The sequence below is a fragment of the Pavona decussata genome, unplaced genomic scaffold (genome assembly GCF_977016875.1).
Source record: "Pavona decussata unplaced genomic scaffold, jaPavDecu1.1 SCAFFOLD_16, whole genome shotgun sequence".
NCBI classification, from domain to species: domain Eukaryota; kingdom Metazoa; phylum Cnidaria; class Anthozoa; order Scleractinia; family Agariciidae; genus Pavona; species Pavona decussata.
Genome location: NW_028145439.1, coordinates 675426 through 696763, shown reverse-complemented (window position 1 = coordinate 696763; position 21338 = coordinate 675426). Strand labels below are relative to the sequence as shown.

Sequence of the window (21338 nt, the reverse complement as noted above, 5' to 3'; positions counted from 1 at the left end):
CAGGAATCCCACAATGCAGCACAATGCTGAAATTTCGGCTCGTATTTCAAAAATGGCGGCAAGTTCGGGAAGTCGGTTGGCTTTCTTCGGTTTTTGGTTGATTTCTACAATTCAGGAAGGTAGGTGGACTAAATTTCTTTTGTTTTTGAAGCTTAAAGATGTCTTTATTGTATGTAACTCATGATTGAGCACTGAAATTGTATGGAATGCCCAATGAGAGGCGAGAAGCATAACCAGTTCACGGATGCGGTGGCCAAATAACCTTTCAATAATGTTGATAAAACCAAACATTCCAACAAAAAAGGACGAGAATGGTAGGAAAACTAAGCGAAACTGCCACAAGCAAAATAAACAGTTCATTCAATTGTATGCTCTTTAATCTAATTGTGTATTTACCTATACAATGCAACAAAAATCGTTTCAAAATTGCCTAACTAGAAACTTAGAGTTGGTAACTGCACATGTAATTCACCAATGTTATGCATTCTTAAATAAAGGCTTAACCCGCCGCTTGCCAGCTTCTAAGTCTGGCCCCAGTTGTTCAAAGAGCAGATTACCTTATCTCGAGGATAAATCGCTATCCAGCGGATAAAATAATTTGGTTGGAGTACATTTTATCCGCTAAATAGCGATTTATCTGCTCTTTGACAACCGGGGACTTATGTGTCATGCTAAGTATGGCTGAGTCAGTACAGTTCGCCGTTGTATTGCAACAGTTCGGAGAGAATTGTTTTGGAGCTTTTTCAAGCAGGAGGTGCGCATTCATCGGAGTGCAGCCAGTATTCAGAAGACTGTTATAAATGCCATTTGCTTTTCATCTGCGTTGCAGCATACCAAAAGTTTTGTCTTCACCATGATAAAGGAACCCAAAAACGATGAAACGTTACGCAAAATGCTTCTCAGCGCGCACAGGCAAAATGTTTTTGAAAACTTCCAATAATTTTGCTTCCCTGCAGGCGAAGTTGTAAAGTTCATGATTACGAGGTATTTTTAATTCAAGTGGAAACCCTTCTCTTTTGTGGCTGCAAGTAGCTTCTCACGCATGACTTCTTCCGAGGAATATTCCGGAAGTTTGAGGTAATGCACGCACGTGTTGACTGACGGGAAGGAACCGTCTCCGTCACTTTCTTTGCGCACAACGGTGAGGCGAGGATGAAGATTGGCGAGACCACCAGGCGGCAGAGAGGAACAACCGGTGGTAAACTGAAGAAACGCCTACAAAAACGAAAGGAAAAGAAACATGACTACGCGATTTATGCTTAACTCTTTACGCCCTAACAGTGATCAGCATCAAATTTCTCCTTGTAATAGAGCGGTTTTCAATTTGTTCTCAAAAGTGTCGAAAGTAATTTCGCGTTTGGTTTGGTTTTGCATTACTACGCTCTGTGATTGGTTAACAAAACTCACGCCACTTTTTCAACCAATGGGAATCCAAACCAAAACCAGTCGTGTTTTCACCACACGCGTTTTCCTGCGCTTGGCGCCAGTTACATGTATTTGCTTCGAATTCTGATTGGCTCGTTGTGTTGTTTACATCTGCTGCGATTGGCCAGAGCAATTACTTTGGTTTTGGTTTTACGACACTCAATTGGAAACCGCTCTATCTATGCTTATTCAATTTCTGTGGTCATGAGAATTAAGGATACGATCACCCAAGGTGCATTTTCTTGATATTTTAACAACTTCTCCACAGTAGTTTTACTAGTAAAAGAAAAGTATGGGGACAAGACAGGAGAATTTTCTCTTTCATATTAGGGGTTAAAGGGTTAACCAGCTCTAAGGCGTACGTAACTTTTGATATCTGATAAAGCTATAACCCATTGACTGTAGGATAAGCGAATGAGGCATTAAATCGATGCTGTTTTGACGTTCCGGGAAATCGAAACAACCAAGCAACTTTGTTCCGTCCCCCCATTTCCATCTGGGTCCAGTTTCTCCGACGTAAATCTATTTCGGTTTGGGGAGCCGGGAAACCCGCGAGTGGAACAGGTTTGTTAAAGGTAACCGGAAAATGGCATTCCATAAAACCTAAAAGCTATTTGCGAGTTGCTGGGCCCATTTTGAAGTTTTAAAGTCTGGATTCTCCGAATTTTACTACGCATTGCTGCCGTGAAAATTTATGCTTGTCTCTATTGAGGCTTAAAAAGCCAAAGTGCAAGTAAAGATTAACTGCATTTCACTCTCACCTTCCTCTCATCACCACTCATGTTGACCAACACGTTTACAAATCTCTGGAAGCCTGGCGTTTCCCTTGTGTAGCCAAACTTGGGCTCGGTGTAGTTCATAATGTCTTCTCGGGTCCACTGTGGAACCTGTTCTCCGCTCAGCATCAGCTGCAGCTCGTCTGGAGTGAAGGGACAAAGCTTCTCCATTGGAAACACGGCACAGAATCCGTCTGTAAAATATAAGGTCATGTTACGTCTTTATTTCAAAAGAGGTGTCAACTGTGCTCTTGCTCGTTTCGATTCAGCCTTACTGAGGCATTTTTGACTCTCGCCTTTTGAGCAGTTTTTACATACTATCTATGTATTTACTTCCCAAGTTGTTGTTCGAATATCTTCACGTCTGCAAAATATAAGGTTATGTTACGTCTTTATTGCGTTCGACGAAGTAAGAACGCATTCCTAATCCAGATTGGATGTCGAGATTGTATGGGACAACCAACGAATGAATGGCTCTTGGGACACGTATCTGGCATCCCCCGCAGATTTTGCAGGGGCGGATGACATCATCACCAACTTGGCAAAGAAGAGAGAGCCTGGGATCGAACCAACGCACTTCCTTATCTTTGATTATTACTAGTTTTAAAAGAAGTGTCAATGGTCCTTACTCTCTTCGGCGGAGTCAGCCTTACTGAGGTATTTTTGAATGTCGCCTTTTGAGCTGTTAAATACATACTATGTATTTGTTTACTTCCCAAGTTACTGTTCAAATTTCTCAACGACGGCCAAATTACCTTCAACTCTGTTTATAACACCAAACAGTCGTTTCCACTCCCTACCAACGCAGCACCACAGTTTCCCTGGAAACTAGCCCCCTTATACAGTGGATATTCTAACCCTTGTTGGAAAAAAGCACTAAAGAAAAAGAGGTCCCGCTAAACTGAATTTGGTGCATGTTTTCAGAAACTAGTAATTAACGCACAGTCAGAACGAAGATTAAGTGCAGTGAACTATTAATACCTTGGAACGCATCTAACTGTCGTTGAACACCAGTGTACAAACAGAACTCCTTGACTAGCGTGATGTAATCCTCAGCGTTTTCTATTGTCAGCATCTACAAACAAGCGTTAAAAAAATAAGGATAAGAATAGAACAGGTCACACATATGGGTGATTTAATCAACGCGTTCCTACCCTCTCTACATATGCACAAAACAAACCCCACGCGGACTAATACCTCATATTAGGGATTAGTAAGGAGAACGAAACACTCGAACGCGCGCGAAGATTTAGACTAAAGGAACGAAACACGCGAACGCGCGCGAAAATTTAGACTATAGGAACGAAACACGCGAACGCGTGCGAAGATATAGACTAAAGGAAGGAAACACGCGAACGCGCGCGAAGATTTAGACTAAAGGAAGGAAACACGCGAACGCGCGCGAAGATTTAGACTAAAGGAACGAAACACGCGAGTGCACACGACAATTCTTTTCTACCTCCGCAGGCTGCGTCTTCTCGAGGGAGAAATTCGCGCACGTTCATGCGTTTCGCTCGCTTTGCTATTCCGGAGAAAAATAAGGGACTTCTCTCAGTCCAAATAGTTTCATAAGGAATTTTTGCAAAGTAGTAAGGAGAAAATGAAGGTTGTTATGGGGACTTAAAGGGTAAATGTTTTTCCAAAAGCGAGAGACACTGAATTCTTGTAAGGTGCGGTAAGTGTACCTTGTCTCCGCCACTGGGAGTGAGATCCACCTCGCTGAAGCCATACACCTTCGAAGACGGCGAGAATTGGAAAGTTAACCTGAAAATCACACAAAATATATCCATTAGTACTTTGGCTAACACTTTGAAAGTTAATTTATAAATGTATTTAGCTGCGGACGGACAGGATGGAATAGGATTGCAACGTGAAAAAAGTTGGGCCAACGCTTTCAAATTCTTCCGTTACTTCATGAAAAACTACTGAAAACCGACTGAAACTTATTTCAACAAAGGTTTGTTCTTCCTTCAAGAACTCACTAGAAATCTTCCTTTTGGTGACACATGAGGATTTTGATCGTCAGGAAGACAAAGAACTAGCAAAATCCCATGACACAGTCCCTTCGTGTTTGTTTCCTTTGAGGCTACTCTCAACAGAGAATCGATTTGACGACCGTAAGCAAATCAGAAATTACCAAAGAGGCTTAGAACTACGTTTACAGCAAACGGCAGAAATGCCCACGTGACCATGTTTACCCTTTATTTACCGCTCGCTGTCTTCAGTTTCTCAGTAAAATTGAATAGTTTTGCGTTAGCATCAAAGGTCAATATTAGTTTTGCACTATTCTCATCTATCAACTTTTTCAAGAAAACATAAACTCGAGTCTCACGTTATTCTATAGCGTTAACGGCAAACGGAAAAACCTGTCTCGGATTTTGTTTTCTCTTCCTCAAATCCTTAAATAAATCCAACAAAAAAGAAGAAAATAAATATATTCACAACAAATCAAATATTCTCACTTTAGTGTACAAACGGCTCAAAGACTACGGGCAAAAGTTTGATTTTTGCCGTTTTCCGTTTGCCGTAAACGTCAGTCTTAACCTCTTTTATATCTCTCTATTAACGCAGTTTTCAGCGTCACGCTGTGAAACTTGTAACAAAACTGGAAATGTTACTTTACCCTAGATCATCGACGCTACATTCAACCCCATGAGTTGTTTTTAGTTTGAGCTCCGATATTCTGGCCTTCTTCTCGTTTGCTGATAGCGAATCGTCATTAACAATGTCATTTTTCCTAGCGACCAAATCTTGGAGTTGTTTTAAAAACGCAGCCCTATGTGGATCCACCATGTCCATATCGCTATCATCCAAGATGCCCGCAAACCAGCATGGCGGTGACGGAGTTGAAGGAAGTTCCTCGACGCTCTCCTTCGTTTTACTCAGTTCCGAATTTTCTTCCTTAGAGAGTTCTTCCTCTTCTTCTATAAGTTCTCTCTCTTTGCTAGATTCCCAGTCCAATTTATTAATCGCGTTTTCGTTGTCCTCCAGGCTCAGCTGAGGTTGATCGAGTTCGTTCATCGTGTCCGAGGACTCAACAAAATCCTCGAGCAAGCACGACGCGTCGTCGATTACTGATATAGTCGAACTGCGACTGTGACTCATAGAGCTGTTTGCGGTAGCAGGCAATCCTCTCCAGCACAACAGCTTTAGAAATGATAGCGACAGAGGGATATCCACTAATCGACTGTCCTGTAAACTCTTAGCCAGGAAAATACCCAGGATGTAGAAGAGCTTTGCGACCCTCTCCGTGTCAGGCGCATCCTGAGGTAGGGGCGCGGGGAAGAGGCCACCTGCGCGCTGCACGTAATAGCCCCTTGGGCGAATACCGTGACCAATATCGACCTGTAAGGTCAAAAGAAATTCCAACTTAGTTTCATATCTGCTACTTACGATATTTACACATCCTCAATTCGCATTTACTTTTAATTTGTTAATCTCTTTAAAAAGAGAGTTGTACTTGTAGAACTTTTATCACTGTGCAAGTTCTATGGGTAGGTTGATTTAGGATTGAGGTTTGCCATTTAACAAATAGATTCCATTTGGCCGTACGTCTGTACTTTGCGGATAACGCACAGATGACGTCAAAGCGTGGTAAGAACAAAGAATGCGGCTCGTAGGTGTGACTGATGTTCTTACCGGTACCACGTACAGACCCACAGCCAAACCGAATCCACTTGTTTTACAAAATGTTTAGAACATCCTATAAATAATATCCTCATTTCAATACAAAAAAACCTTTATCGCTCTAATGTGATTGCTAACAACAGCAAACAAAATTTGCAGTGGAAGTGCCATTTCAAAAAAATTCTCTTTCTGAAAATACTGTTTTGCATTTGGAAAGCAATAGCAGACTAAAAAGTTAAGTTTGAAGCCTTGATCCGGGAACAAGTTAGTTTTACAAACCTCTCTGGCAGTCTCATCCACGATGACGTCATCACAAATCCACATGCCCAGGCTCTTGCGCTGAAGCTCGGCCGCCACAAGAGCGTAAAACTCCAGCGATGGACCCAGCCCAGTGCCCTCCTCGTCTTCAAACTCGACCTAAAGAAATGGAGTGCGTTATTTTCTGGGCACAATTGGTCGTCACAGAGAGCTTTGCGTGACAAAACAAAGGAGGAGAGAATATGGCTATGAATACCGGAGCGAAGTCTTGAAAAAGTCTTGAAAATCTGTAGTTTCTAACATTTAATTTTCCTTAGGAAAAGACGTCTTTCAGTCAAGACTAAAATATTGCAAGAGTAAAAAGAAAACAGAATATTCTCTTTGGTAAATCAGCAACATACCTCTAACACAGACTTCCGCTCGGCGTGGAATTTCAATACGTTCATTGCCCAATCCAGCAGCTGCAAAATAAGAACGCCACAATTTGTAGAAATAAATTTAGTTTTTTTTGGGAGGGGGCGGAAGGAGGATAGAGATGGATCTGCACATGGTGGAGTGGGGCGAATTACATCCAATATCTCAAAGAACCTGCTGGAACCCCCACTCCACCCCACCCCCAATATCCCACACCCTTATCCTTTTTAGCTCCATACTCAGTAGTTTTGAAGGGAGGGGGGGGGGGGGGGAGTAGAGGTGGCTAAGCTCGTTCCTGTTATAAACGCATTTGCTGGAATAGTCGGAACGATATCAAATAAAATACAAATAACGCCAACGGTTAATAGAATTTCGACACAAACATATGCGCCAAACCATGCCAATAAGTTAAAGAAAAAAAAGACACTTACCTCATCTCCGCGCGGTACCTTGACTCTCTCGTGTTTTAGCCTCCCCACCCTGAACTCGTGTTGATCTTCCCGCCGGTGGCTTGGGGGGCGACTCCTCTCTAGCGCTACATCACGCTTGTTTTGAAGCCACACGATCGCTCTACGGAGAAAAAAAACTTAGTTTAGAGGTTGCAAGGACATAGGAATGGCGCAATGATATAAGGTAAACGCAGAACTACGTTGCTTGAAAGTAGATGAATGTTAAAACTCAGCCAAGGTTTTCATTCCTTGCTTTTTATTTTAAAGTGGTTTTGAAATGCGTGTCATAAAACCAAAACCATGCTTACTACCGCGGCCAATCACAACACGTGAACAACGCAATGAACCAATCAGAATCAAAGGGAATAAATGTAACCGGCGCCAAGCGCGGGAAAACGCTTGCAACAAAGTTACAATGGTTTTGGTTTGCTTCTCATTGGTTGAGAAAGTGGCGCGAGCTTTACTAACCAATCACAGGGCGTCGCAAGGCCAAACCAAACCAAAAGTGAGACTACTTTCGCTACTCGATTGAAAACCGCTCTGTGCCGAAAAAAAAAAAAAAAAAAAGAAGAAACAACAACAAAACCAAACAAAGCAGTCCTTCGGTCCAATCACAACAGGATCAAACAACGCAGTGAGCAATCAGAACTAAAAACAAATATATGTAACCAGAGCAACGCACGGGAAAAAGCGTGCGAGAAAGACACAACTAGGCTTTTTTTTTTTTACCTCCGATTGAGAAAGTTGCTTCAAACAATAACGATTCGCCTTTTCTTGGGTGTTCTCAAAAATTTTAAATAATACCAACAAATAAATACAGGCGTCAGAAGTCCTATTGGTGTGCTTACCGTGAGCTGCCAAAGGCTGTGCAAGAGAAGTAAAGCTGCCTGGTCTCAAACGGAAACAAGAATGGATACATGCTGGTCAAAACTTCGCTCCATGTTGGCAGTGCATTACTCGATAATACTAAAGGATCCTGTAAGATAAGAACACGATAACAAGGGATCAGAAACGAGCATTTAAGGTAAAAAAAGAGGGTTCTATAAGAGTAAAGACCACAGAAAACTGCCGTCGATTTGTTCGTTGGTTTAATTTTATTCTCTGGAAAGGGATTGTATCTATGTGATAGTTACACATTATTTGACCAAACAGGACCTAAGCTGTGACCTACCTGTATTTGTTGTACTAGTTTGGTTGTCAATTTTTTACTTGTAAAATCTTCATTATCCACGATGAAACCATACTTCTCATTACCTTAAAAAAAAAACAGGAAACAAAAAGGAAACATGTTTTAACGCGACAATATCGTAACGGAAACAATGAGTTCAGTGGAGTGTGAAGCCTACTCAAGTCTTGTAATTTGAAACTGATATTTTGACAACCTGAACAAAACTCAACCTTGGAGGGGAGGGGGGGGGGTTCAGTTGAAAGGTTTTTGTTAGTTGATGGTGTTGATTTATAGGATCAGTCACGGCATTAAATAACATGACGATCTGAAAATAGTCTTTCAGGTATTCAAATCAACCACGTTCCTCAAAATTGTAGACCGAGCTGGTAGGTTTGCCGAAACAAACAACCCTGTTCTTTCAGATATTGAGGATACTCCCTTTAGCAAAACAATTCCAAGTTACCACGCTGTAACACGAAGCATTTTTCCTGCAATTTGCGACGCGATGCTCTCGCCAGCATTGCGTTTCAAACTGCAACTCGCGGTGCATCGACAGTTTTCACCGCAACACAAGTTACAATTAATTAGAGGGGGTGTTTCACGCGCAATTTCGTTCGCAACTTGCCTCGCTAACAGCACTCTGTTGCTGCAAAAAAACTTGCCTCGTGTACTGAACAGCACCTTTATGAAAACTTTCGAGCGTTAACGTCGTGGTAACAGTCTTGGTTTAGGCACCAAAATGACTCCTTACCTCCCTCTCCAAAGTCGTAAGCCGAGTTGGTGGATATGCCGTACAGGACCTTAAGGAGCTGCAAGATATCTTCAATAGCAGATATGTCGGTAGCCACAGAAGGTGCAGTCGACTCGGTCACACTCTTCTCCTTCTTTACTGTTTCTTGCTTCACTTCCTGTTTAACCTCAGGCTTCTCAAGCAGGGGAGAGGTGGGTGGGGAGGAATCCAGAGTATTGCAAAATTCCTGTTGGAAAAGCATTAATCAGAATATTACAAAGCTGTGCTACACGGCTCCAAAAGAAAAGAGGCTAGTTTACAAGCATCACATTGACAGCAAACGCACACATACGCAAATGGTAAAATAAGCACGTGATCATAATTTTCGCGCCATTTTTACGCTTGCCGTCCGCCGTTCCCCCGTTTCAACGCGAGAGAGAGACTATTTTCGTGTTCGTCAACAACGCTTGTATTCGCTCAGTTTTTTTTAAAGCCGTTCTGCCGTAATTAGCAGCCCATGTCTAGCGCGTTTTCTGTGTTATTTTTATATGCCATATATAAAATGACTGTTACCTGCCAGATTTTACATAAATGTGAAGAAGTGACGAGAAAGCAAAACAATAATGATGCTATGCTGTCATCTTTCTTTAAACTCTAGAATGGTTTGTTCTGCATTTGATAAAATCACTTGATATTTTCCTGTTGGTGTTTTAGGAGCATTTCGTTCACGACAGAAGGAACTTCGTTTTAATTTTAGCAAAATCAAACTAAACAAGATTAAGACAGTGAAAACATAAAACGTATTTTTTCTTCTTTGATTGGATGGGTTTCCTGTGCAAAAGCGTGCTGGTGGGTACCCTGAGGTGTACCTTGTAGGCGGCAATAAGCTGTGAGCAGTTTCTGTTCTTTCGTATACTTTTGGGGATTCCTGTTAACTTCCACTTTCTAAGGAACGCAGCATCCGCATGCCTCTGAAGGAAAGAGATCACTTCTGACTTGGGCAGCTCATCTGTGCCTAGATAACGCTCTACATACGATATCGTCCAGTGAACCTGACAAGAAAAAGACGAAAGAAATTCAATAAATTCTTGCCGTATGCAGGATGTTTGTCCCATGAACATAGAAATTCATTCCATTCCTAACAGTATGCAGGATGTTTGTCCCATGAACCTAGCTTGACGGCCTTAGCTCCCACGAGTCTCCTGCAACTCAGTGGTAGAGCATCCGAACTAGTTATCGGAAGTTCTTAGGTTCGACTCCTGATAGAAGCACTCGGATTTCCTTTTTCCGAGTGTGCCTGTATCACTCGCTGAGTAATACATTATTCTCATGAAAGAAGTTGTTCGAGCGCACCAAGGCATGCGAATTAATGAAAAGTGTCTTCTATTTTAGAAACACTTTGAAATCTAAAGGACACTTTTTTTTATCAATGGCGGCCGAAACATAATGGGAAAATTTCTTAAAAATAGAACTATGACTGCGACAACTAGCCGGCAAAAGGCACTGTATGAAATGGATATCTTTTATCTCAAAAAAAAAAAAAAAAAAAGAAGAGTAATATCTTGAAAATTCACCAAATTGTGTGGCAATGATGATCTTGAAACAAATCATATTTGAACAAGGTATATAAATATAAATCTAGCAAAGTTTTGACCATTAAACGGAATAATTGCCAGGGCTAAGGTGCCAGCCCACTTAAACTACAAGCGATCACACCGATACACACTGCGCTATGAAAGATTCAATAATCAACCACTAGCATCAACCGTTGACAATCGTGTTCCAAAATAATTTTGCATAAATTAAACTTGACGTATGTTTTTGTTTTTCCGCTGATCAAAATGTGCGCTTTTCCCATTAGCACGGAGCTGCCATTACCATTGTCTCTGTTTCTTCTTTGGTCTCCGGTGGACTTTCCACCTGCTCAGCATCATGAATTTCTCGGTAAGTGACCCTACATAAGAGAACAATCTAAGGTAAGCACAAAGTCTAGAAGGGTGGTACGAACCCTACAATCTTTTCCCAGCAGTTATGTCTCAAGAAGATACAAAAAAATGAAAACGAAAACGAAAGACTAATAAAAACTTAACTAAGGCACGCAGCACTGTATGGGTACATGCATTGACATGAAAAAGTATTTTTAGTTTTCTCCGGAGAGAAACGACGTGAAAGGATCAAGTTAAATCCAACCTTTATATCAGCCTTACATGTGGCATTCAACATACAATTGAATCGTTGTTACCCAACAGCACCAAAACATTTGAGGTTTTTATTCTCAATGTTATGTCCTTTCTGCTCCTCTAAGCCAAGGTATAACCGCTTTTGATGATTTTTCGGTCTTGAGCTTATAAAAGCATTTTAGAGTATGTACAAGCAGTCCCTTATTTTCCCTAGAGATAGCAAAGCGAGCAAAACACGCGCGCGAAAATTGCCTCCCGCGAGGGGACGCGACGTGTCCTCGTGGGAAGCAATTTCGCGCGCGTTCGCGAGGTCAACTCGCCTTACTATTGCAAGACAAAATAAGCAAATGCTCGTAATCTAAAGCATTTCAGATTCTCTTGAAAGTAAAATTGTATACTAAGGGGAAAAATCACTAAAAAAGATATATGAATGACATTCCCAGCTAAAACTCAAAGCCTTTTTATCTTTCCAGAAATAAATCTTAGATCAAACGTACGTGTAAGTTGGTTCCCAGACTCTTCGCACTCTCTCACTTTTAGATATCCCAGCAGCCAGTGCAACTTTTTGTACGAATGAGAATATGGTGGCCTTGGGGTCATCCAGACTGACCTCTACCTCGGGCAGCTGGAGAAGAAAACAAAACAGTTACATCAGCTATCTGATGCAACGAATATATTCTGACGAATACAATCACGAGAAGCTTTCTAATCATACGCACTAGTGTCCCCGATTAGCGCTGCTTCTGCGCTGGAATTTGCACTTGTATGACACTTAAGCCTGCCGCACACTCGAGGAAAGAGCTGAGCAAACTGCCTCGCGAGGCGATTAGCTCAGCTGTTTCGTCATGTGTGCAGTTGCGTTTTTGTGAGTTTTTCGCCTCGCGAGGCCGTGAGGAAAATATCTGTCGTGTTTGATATTTGAGATTTCGCCTCGCGAGGCGAAATTCTCACGAAAACTCAACCGCACACTTGAGGAAACAGCTGAGATGATTGCCTTGCAGTTTGCTCAGCTCTTTCCTCAAGTGTGCGGCTGGCTTTAAATAATGGTTCATTCATTCTAAAGGGGACGTGTAACAAGTAGGCGCCACACGTGCAACAAACAAACGCAACATTTGCTGCCCGAGATGTTGTACGAAAGTGTTGCCTGTAATCCTTGGCCTTATCCAGTCCGTCAACAATCTGTTGTCAGGGTTGACTTTATATGTTCTAGACTACGTTGCGCCAAATGACAAACAGAAACGTTCCCCGTAAGTTATTCAACCAAAGTAATGTGAACGGAAAGGAAAAGACCACAGGGCAGTTATTTAAACAGAGTCTAACTTAGGCCGAGGCTTAAGACAATCAATGGGCCTCCAAATCTGTTTATAAGTGGTTTATTTTAAGTAGATAAATGGTTTTCTAGTCTGGGATGCAAGCCTTCTTGTTACCATTAACAGTAGACAATGTTCAGATATGATTGTTGGCAAAATTGAAAATGGCTAAGAGCGTGGTTTTGTTAAACACCGTCTAAACTGTCTTTTAATAACTGACCCCACATGTTTGTGGTGCTTCCACCAGATATTTTGGCTCCTTCTGTTCTCACCGTTCAAGTTTACGTGGTTTCACATTAGTTTCATGACCAGGCCCTGCACTAACAATGAAAAAAAGCTATACCAAAGGCAAAACAACACAATCAAACATTTACCATCAGTGATGCAGGGCCTTTAAGTGTCAACACCAGGCGCGGTTCCAGTGACGCTGTAGAAATCTCTGAAGAGGAGCTCTCAGGTGACCCTGTTGAGAACACAAGGAAAATTAAAATGTAGCGGGCACAGTCTGTAAATAAAATTTTGTTCGCATCTTTTGACATGCTTGGGCAAAGTTTATGCGCCAATGCAAAGCTACAATCTGAATATTCAAAGTCCTGCTCGAAAAAGGCGGAACTGCTATATTTTGGATATTAAAGTCACAAAAGGCAAAACTGGGAAGTTTTAAGCCAAGACACTCTTGTGTATTCTGCTATTCCCAAGTTGGAACTTGAATAGTCAGTGAAGAAAGGAAAAATTATGCAAAAAATAATAGCAAGCCCTTACCTGGAGCAGGAATCATGATATCTTGTGTTTGTGCGATGTTGGTTCTTCCTGGTCTCGGATCAAAAGCTGGTACCAGAGCTGAGAACTGCCTCTTGATCACGTGCTCATCATCCCACGTGCGGCGACGTCCACCACGTGACTCAGGCTCCTCTTCAACCTGATAAAACAGACACGAAAGAGATAATCAGTCACGAGGGCTAGTCACGGAATAAGAAATGAGACTGTCTTGATTATACACGGCGTTACGCTGTTCCTTTGTAAGCTTCTGTACCGATAACCTTACGAGAAACTTGTCTGAACAGTTTTTAAAAATACTTTTAGCGGACCTTTACCGTACACTTGTAACAACAAAATATCATAATCTTCTTTTATTAGTTATTGTAACTTATTCCCTTAGTTCTTTTTATTTTAAATCTCTTCATTTTTGGTCCCTCACCTGTCAATAATTTCTAAACATTACGTAATATGGAGGCCAACTAGAAAATCGAATGGTTAACTTGGCCTCCATCCTCAATCGCTACCTCGAAATTACTCAAAATAAATTAAACAAAATTTTACGGTACAAGAATGTAATTATAACAGTCTTTCTAATTAATAATGAGGAAAAATAATAAAGGTTGTTGTTGTTGTTACACTCGATTGCAAAAACGTTGACACCTAAAAAGCATAAACCGTGAACGATGAGACCAATGGCTTTATGAGTATAAGTGTACTAAATCTATTTGCATAATATTCTATTCTCGTGCGACAGTTGATTAGTTGCACGTGGTGAATGATGGAAACTGTCCGAGCTTTCCTTAAACCGTCCAAGTTGGCCAACAAAGGCCAATTTGAGTGATATACAATTCGCGATTTGCCTAAGTTCAAATCAGTCAATGAACTTCAGCAATATTTGGTAGAAAATTATTCGGAAGAATTAAGTCAGCGCTGTATTTTTTTGTTGTAAAGAATGAGAATGGTAAATTATTGATTATGGAAATGAGGTTATTGTTTAAACACTACGCACAAATCCGTTGGGTCTCATCGTTCACGGTTTATGCTTTTTAGGTGTCAACGTTTTTGCAATCGAGTGTATACAGGATCAAATGCAGTGCGGTGTGTGGTGAACAAAAAAAAGTTTCTCACTTCATAGTCATCCTCGTTTTCTTCATCATTCTCGTCATCATCATCGTCATCATCGTCGTCATCATCATCATCATCAGGTTCTGGCAGGTCATAATCATCCTCCAGTCCTGTCAGCAGCCCAGAGCCTCTCATGGCTACGTACATGTCCAGATCAGATGCACGGGACAGACTACTGGCTGGGCTATTCGCTGCATTGACAGCCGAGCTAAGTAACCTGTAAACATATGGTGCAGTTTAAACATTTCCATCATCGCAAGTTAAAACTTGATACAGAGACTTGAAGGGGAATGTCAACTATTTTAGTGTCACATTGAATGGCCACAAAACATATTTGTATGGATGAAAACGTTAAAATAAATGTTCAGTTCTGTTAACAATTACCCTTCTAGTGCAAAGAAAGTAGTTTCGATTATCTGTGGATGCAGATGGCTAGGATGGAAAAGGATTGCGACTTGAAAAAATTGGCCAAGTTTTTCAAGTTCTTTCTGTGTTATTTTGTAGAAATCACTTAGTATTTCAGTATTTTTTTATTTGCGCTAAGAGCAATTTCATGTTAGAGAGAATGTTCTTTGTTAAATATTTGAGAAGTTTTTTCCAAATACAGCAGAATCTCCTTAAAAGTACCCTTTAAACATCACCATCGTCACAACTTAGACCTTCACACAGACCTAAAATTTAGAACCATCTTGTACAGCATGAAATACAGCACCACAGAAAAGTACTCCTCAATGGGTTTAATTTGATTTGGTTTACCCCACTTGTGAGCCTGGCCTCAGTTGTTCAAAGGCCGGATAACTTTATCCGCTGGATAAGGCATTTTTCAGCGTCTAAAATATACTTCACGTTAAATGTTGTCTAAGGTTTTCATACACTCCCCAACTAAGCAGTGGTTAGAGTGTGCATATTCGGTGGTGCATGAGGAAATACTGAAATCTTTGCACAGATTGAAACTGTCAGATAGTGACTTATCCACTGGATAAAGTTATCCGGCCTTTGAACAACTGGGGCCTGGTGACAGGCTATGCTTGTCCCTACACGTGAACTGTCAGAGGGGCAAGTTATCAACCAGTACGCGTGTGTAAACACTACAACGGAATTGTCCCAAGGGCTAGTCCCCTCATGTGTGTTGACCTTAAGTTTTATCGTTACACGCGCAAACTCTATCGTGCAAACAAGTTTACCTTCTAGCAGTTTCACCGACAGATATGTTGACGGCAGCAGAGTTGTTGCCAGCCGCTTCTGTCGCAGGCTCACAACTGATTCCTTCTTCTTCCGTGACCTCGGTAATTTCACCCACACTCTCTCTCGTCTCCTCGACATCCATTGCAGTCGCTACTGCATCTCCTGATGACTGCAATACTATCACAGACGTTTCAGTTCCAGGCGTGTCAATGACATCATCCGAGGTAAAGATACCCTCGTCAGGTATATCCTCTACTCTGGCTGCTTCTACTAAGACCTCACTGGAGATATCTTCAACTTGGGACATGGAGGAACTCTCCTGTTGTGGTTCCACAGGTGATAACGTTCCAGTTTCCTCTGCCGTGAGCTCCTCTTCAGCGTGTCCCTCCTGCCCCGCGGCTAAGGATGAAGCTTCTCCTGACGATTCTGAGGTGGGACGGCTCTCGACTACTCTCAAATCAAACTTGCCATCTGCCCCCATGCGATATGAGTTGGAGGTACCATTTTTCCAAGCCACTTCGACCCAACCTAAGATAAGGAAGCAATTTTGTTGTCATGAAACGAAGAAACGATAAACAAAAGTACTAATCAAATTTTTTGCGATTGTAAATAAAAGCCTGAACAATTCAAGTCTTCCATGGAATTTGAACCCGTGACCTCTGCCTGTTGGAATCCAAAAAGAAAATTCGGGGTAACCACGCATTTTCCAGAGATACATGTAAGTAAGCAACAATATTTCTAAAAAGCCTTAAAATGCATAGCAATGTATGGGATTTTTTTTTCCAAATAGAAGCTCAATTATCTCTGAAAAATGCGTTGGATTTCAACAACCGTGGCTAAAATCTTCTTTTCCTGTATAATAAAAAACAGGGCAAAAACCTTTGAATTAGAAGGCACCTTTCTTAACCCTTTAACCCCTAACATTGATCGGTCTCAAGTTTCTCCTTGTAACATCAATGCTTATTCAACCTCTGAGGTCATGAGAATTAAGGACATGATCACCCAAGCTGAATTTTCTTGATATTCTTATAACTTCTCCCCAGCACGTTTATAAGAAAAGTATAGAGACAAGATAGGAGAATTTGTTCTTTGATATCAGGGGTTAAAGGGTTAAGAAATCAGAGTTTCTCATACCACCCCGAGATACACAGAACACAGGCGCAGTAGCAAAAGTAGGTACGGTCCTTAATTATTAACGGTCATCACAGTTAATTGGTACTTAGCAGATCACGTTTCACACGGTAAAAACGTAGGCAGGTAATGCACGCAGCCACAATCACATATTTGGAGTTAATATGACCTCGTGCTATAAGCTAAGCTACTTCCCAGCACTTTCAGATGTGATCCACTGCCGCAAACGTGAAATGTGCATAAGTCTTGCACACCACCACTTGAAAGAGTTGACAGTGTTTACATTTTCCATCAGAAAACATAAGTATGTTAATTAAGCATGGGCCGATTCAATTTACTGATCTTAAGGTGCTCTTTCCAGTATTGTCAATGGATTTTTGTTACCTGGTCTACATCAAAATTTAAAATTGTCATGATAAAGGAGAGCTGCCATTCACTACTCAAAAAAATACCCATTATCACACCCTAATTATTAATCATTATAATTATTATTAATCAATCTATCAACCAAATTAATTATTAGAGAGATTAAGAATTACGTTCATGGCAAAAGGCAAACGGCAGAAATGGCCGCGTGACTATGTTTATCCTACATTTGCCGCTCACTGTTTTCAGTTTCTCAGTAAGTTCAGTAGATTTTCCGTTGGAATCAAAAACCATAATTTTTCTGCACTATTCTCATCTATGTGCTCATTCTTTTCAAGAAAACTTAAAACGTGAAATTCACGTTTGCCGTAAACGCGATTCTAAATCTCTCTATTATTAGTTAATAATTAAGTTGAACGTAATTATTATGAAATAACAAAAAACAATACTGCTCATCATCACCGTTACCATTCTGTAACTCGCCGGTGACGAGGCCCTCACCAGGGGGACTGCCATCTTGATCTTTCCACTTCCAGTCCATCCCACGCACAACCTTGCTCCCCACACTCAGGTGCTTCAGCATCTGAGAGCGGATCAAGCGGCGCTGGCGGCGTAAGGCAGCTTCCACTTCCCTGGCAGCCTTGCCAGGACACAGGGACCAGCAGGGTTTCAATGACTTGGCTAGTTTGTCAGCAGCGGTGACAATTTTGGAGGGTGACTGCTCTGGGCCTGGAGAGTAAGAGATCATGAACATTAACATCTTTAACTGCGAGAATCTTTCCTTATATATCTTTCATCCGCATTGTGTTTACATGTTTCATATATACATTCATATTCATTTACTCTTCATAGGCTATTATGAACTCGGAACATGACTAGCTCCCAGTTGGCTTGATAGCTCAGCCATTGGTTCAAATCCCATTTAAGCCTGAACTATTTTGGTTGGGTAGATAACTGCGATAATCTTTTCTTCTGCGTATCTTTTATCCGCAGTGCGTATACATGTTTCATATATTAACATCTTTGTTACTTTAGTAAAAGAAAACTTCAAGAATAATAAAAGAATAATAGGGAACTTGAGCACAGACAGTTGTTCGCCATGGATGGCAGCTGAATTCCAACTACCTATTTTTACGCACATTCTGACGCTATTGCATCTGTAATGGCAAGTCACCACCGGACACCAGAACAGGGAGCCTTAGCAACAACGACGACGACGATGAAAGCGAAAACATCACTATCAAACTGAATTCGCGTTTTTCCAAACGTCGCCGCGATTATTTTAACACGTTTTAAATGTCAAATGTAGGTGAAATTTCCCGGAGCTGAATTCATGGAGACCGTACCCACGCTCAGAAAGAGAACGTTTTGCCTTAGCAAATTCTAGTTCCATGAAAAACCGATAGGGATAGCAAGTGGCAAAATACGCTACCCCGATGCAAATCGCGGAACATTGTGTAGCTTGGCCTGGGCATCGGGCTGGTGGATAATTTTAGGACTGACTGTTATGAGGAGACAGGTCAGTGTGAAAAGACCAAACTCAAGAACTCACCTAAAGCTTCTTCAACAGCTCCTACCACTGTTCCATACACTTCAAATCCTGATAGTGACAGGTAGTGAGTTTGACCGCTTGCATTTTTGCCAGCTTGCTGCAGTCGCACATGCCGCCAGCCCTCTGGATCGGAGGGAGGTTCTAGAGGCCATGAGGCTGTGGAGCTACCGATTGACAAAGTTTAACAAATTAGTCCCTCTTTTAAATTTTATAAATGCAAATGTGCAAAATACATTGTGGTTCTGCTTTACATATAGAGGCTGTGAGAAGTCTCTCTTTTCCTCGAAAATCAGTAGGGAAGAACGCAAAAAACTGAGCGAGCACGCTATTTGAGGGGCGAGTCGCGCACGCGAGAGGCAAAGCTGGGAGCCGCGAGTTGCGCAGGTACCCACGCTACTCGCGCACGCGCGGCTCGCACCTCAAACATCGTGCTCGCTCAGTTTTTTGGCGTTCCTACCCGCGAATTTTGAGCAACTGAAGAGACTGTTCGCAATCAAGTTTACATAAAACTCGAAACGTCCCAGCCTTCAAATTTCAAGATACAATAAAACTGGAAACTTCTTTCTTGCCAATACTGTGGCTCTTCAGTCACAGAACATGTACAACATGAAGTAACTAGGAGTATGAATACTCTTCTTAGATGGGATGCTGGTCCATCATAGAGTGCCCAACAACACAATAGAGAGATTTGCAATTATGTTTCTGGCAAATGGCAGAAATGCCCACGTGATGGAGTAGATTTGTGTTAGCATCAAAGATCAGAGTTATTTTGCACTATTCTCATCTATGTGCTCATTTATTTTTTCAAGAACACAAAACGTGAATCTCACGTTTGCCATTTGCCGTAAACACGATTCTACATGCAAACCTCCCTAATGTAGAGTTCAACCTCCTTGCAGCCTCCAACAAAAGAAAAAAAAACATCAAAAGTCTGTAGTGCTATCAAATTCACCATCACATCTCAGACAGTATTTTCATTAAAGTCTTTTACTTGTTGTGATCAGGCTACTATGGATTCTAAGACAACTGTATAGAAATCTCATACCCAGGTTCATTAAGGGAGTTGTCATCTGTGTGAGTGTACAGAGTTGTCCAGTTCTTTCCATCCTTGCTTACTTGGAAAAGCCAGTTACGAAGAGCTGACCTACAGACAAACAGAACACAAAGACACCATAAACATCGGAACTTGTGGAAGAAAAGCTGATGTTAGCATACTATTGTTTAAGGACGGTGCCTACTATTCTTCCTGCGCATACGTTCGGCGCATCTCGAGATACTCAGGTTTCCTAAGGGTGGTGCCAACTAATACAGGAATATTTTTGCGCGGTTTAAAACTAAACGGAGAAAACAGAACTTAGCAAATGTTTTTGGTATCTCAAAAGAAAATTGGGGGTAACCATGCATTTTTCAGAGATAATTAAGCTTCAAGTTAGGAAAAAATCCCATACATTGCTTTATATTTTGGCGCTTTTTCGAGATATTATTGCTTAGTTATCTCTGAAAAATACATGGTTACCCCCAATTTTCTTTTTGGATTCCAGTAGCCCTTGCTAAGATCTGCTTTTCCCGCATAGTCATAAACTGCGCAAAAATACTTTGGTATTAGTAGGCACCGTCCTTAAGGGCCTATGTCAGCTGACGCACATGAGCAGTAGAGTCCGGTTGAGACTAACTTGCATATTACCCGTCGCGGGACTTTTGCTTTTCCGCCATTGCAAAAGCTTTCAACAGCTTCTGTAATTACTAAAGAGCGTTGCGAATAAAAAAAATCAGCTTGACTTAGTTTCTGAAGATGAAAAGCGATTCAAACAGATGAAAACAGCTTCCTGAACTCTCCGACGGTATTTGAGAAAGTTAGGCCAACAATTTAAAGGTGCTTCTCATCAGCGCGAACATACGTCTAGGGTGAAATAGTCCCTTTAATTTCTAGAGTTTTTCTACATAAAAATACTTCATGTTTGTGTAATACGAAAAATACTAATCCTTAATAATAATAGTAATAACGAAATTAAGAAATCCTACCTTCCATAGCCACGAGCATGTCTTAATGTGTAACAAGTTGGAATGAACCACACACCAAGGTCAATGGCAAACCATGCATTCCTGAGAAGAAAACAGTTTAAAAACGCTTAAGAATCAGCATATGATCAAGCTCTTACAGCTAACACAGGTACAGTCACTACAGTGTAAATCAAAACAATGGAGAGAGAGATACGGCTCAGGGCTGGTGCATAGCTATGGCTTCTGCATTATGAAGAGTCTAACAGCTTTACACTCCTCTAGGCCGGGATGCAAGCTAGCCTGCGCAGTTGAAGTAGTTGGGGTGGGAGGGGAGAGGGGGGTGAGGAGTGAAAAAAAAGAGAGGATTCACTCCCCCCCCCCCACCCCCCAACTACGCATCATACAACTGTACCTACAGAGGGTCATCAAGCGTGTGCAGCACATGGTCCCCATTTCCCAGATGGTTTTACTCAAACCTTAAATTACATGTAGACTGGAAAGGAACTGCAAAAGCAAATTCAGAGATGACACACTGGTTTTGGAGGGCTGCTAGATGCACCAGCCAACGATCTAGAAATTTGCCCTAAAGTCCAAGGCTACTCAATCCACCCTTGTCGATTTATACACCTTGGAGAGGGAGTAAATAGTTTTCTGTTTTTGGTAGAGCATCACGCAATATCTTCAACCTGAAAGTCTACACCCCAATAAAACATTTATTGGGAAATACCTGAAGGCCCTAGCAAAGAACAGAGAGATTTAGTAGTACATTTACGACAAACGTAAGAAATGACCACATGACCATGTTTATCCTACATTTGCCGCTTGCTGTTTCCAGTTTCCCAGTATATCTCAGTTGTTTTCTGTTGGCATCAAAGGCCAGAA

At 41.4% G+C, this 21338-nt stretch overlaps 1 protein-coding gene across 3 annotated transcripts in view; it reads right to left on the bottom strand.

Moving 5' to 3' along the window:
- Positions 1 to 359: 359 nt before the first annotated feature.
- The window catches only part of LOC146487175 (E3 ubiquitin-protein ligase HECTD1-like), a 36588-nt gene continuing 15609 nt past the window's right edge, over positions 360 to 21338 (bottom strand). Inside the window, exons 18-39 of one of the 3 annotated variants that reach the window (XM_085086347.1) lie at positions 20478 to 20558; positions 19501 to 19599; positions 18456 to 18619; positions 17366 to 17632; positions 15406 to 15934; positions 14225 to 14438; positions 13100 to 13256; positions 12712 to 12800; positions 11525 to 11652; positions 10726 to 10801; positions 9717 to 9899; positions 8869 to 9094; positions 8121 to 8203; positions 7798 to 7925; positions 6932 to 7070; positions 6488 to 6547; positions 6108 to 6245; positions 4825 to 5546; positions 3887 to 3965; positions 3183 to 3276; positions 2187 to 2395; positions 360 to 1215 (exon numbers count right to left, since the gene is read on the bottom strand). In XM_085086347.1, the coding sequence (XP_084942473.1) occupies positions 991 to 1215; positions 2187 to 2395; positions 3183 to 3276; positions 3887 to 3965; positions 4825 to 5546; positions 6108 to 6245; positions 6488 to 6547; positions 6932 to 7070; positions 7798 to 7925; positions 8121 to 8203; positions 8869 to 9094; positions 9717 to 9899; positions 10726 to 10801; positions 11525 to 11652; positions 12712 to 12800; positions 13100 to 13256; positions 14225 to 14438; positions 15406 to 15934; positions 17366 to 17632; positions 18456 to 18619; positions 19501 to 19599; positions 20478 to 20558 (4090 nt within the window). In that variant the 3' untranslated portion in view covers positions 360 to 990. The remainder of the gene's footprint in view (positions 1216 to 2186; positions 2396 to 3182; positions 3277 to 3886; positions 3966 to 4824; positions 5547 to 6107; positions 6246 to 6487; positions 6548 to 6931; positions 7071 to 7797; positions 7926 to 8120; positions 8204 to 8868; positions 9095 to 9716; positions 9900 to 10725; positions 10802 to 11524; positions 11653 to 12711; positions 12801 to 13099; positions 13257 to 14224; positions 14439 to 15405; positions 15935 to 17365; positions 17633 to 18455; positions 18620 to 19500; positions 19600 to 20477; positions 20559 to 21338) is intronic. The other 2 variants (XM_085086353.1, XM_085086361.1) reach the window with 2 other exon arrangements.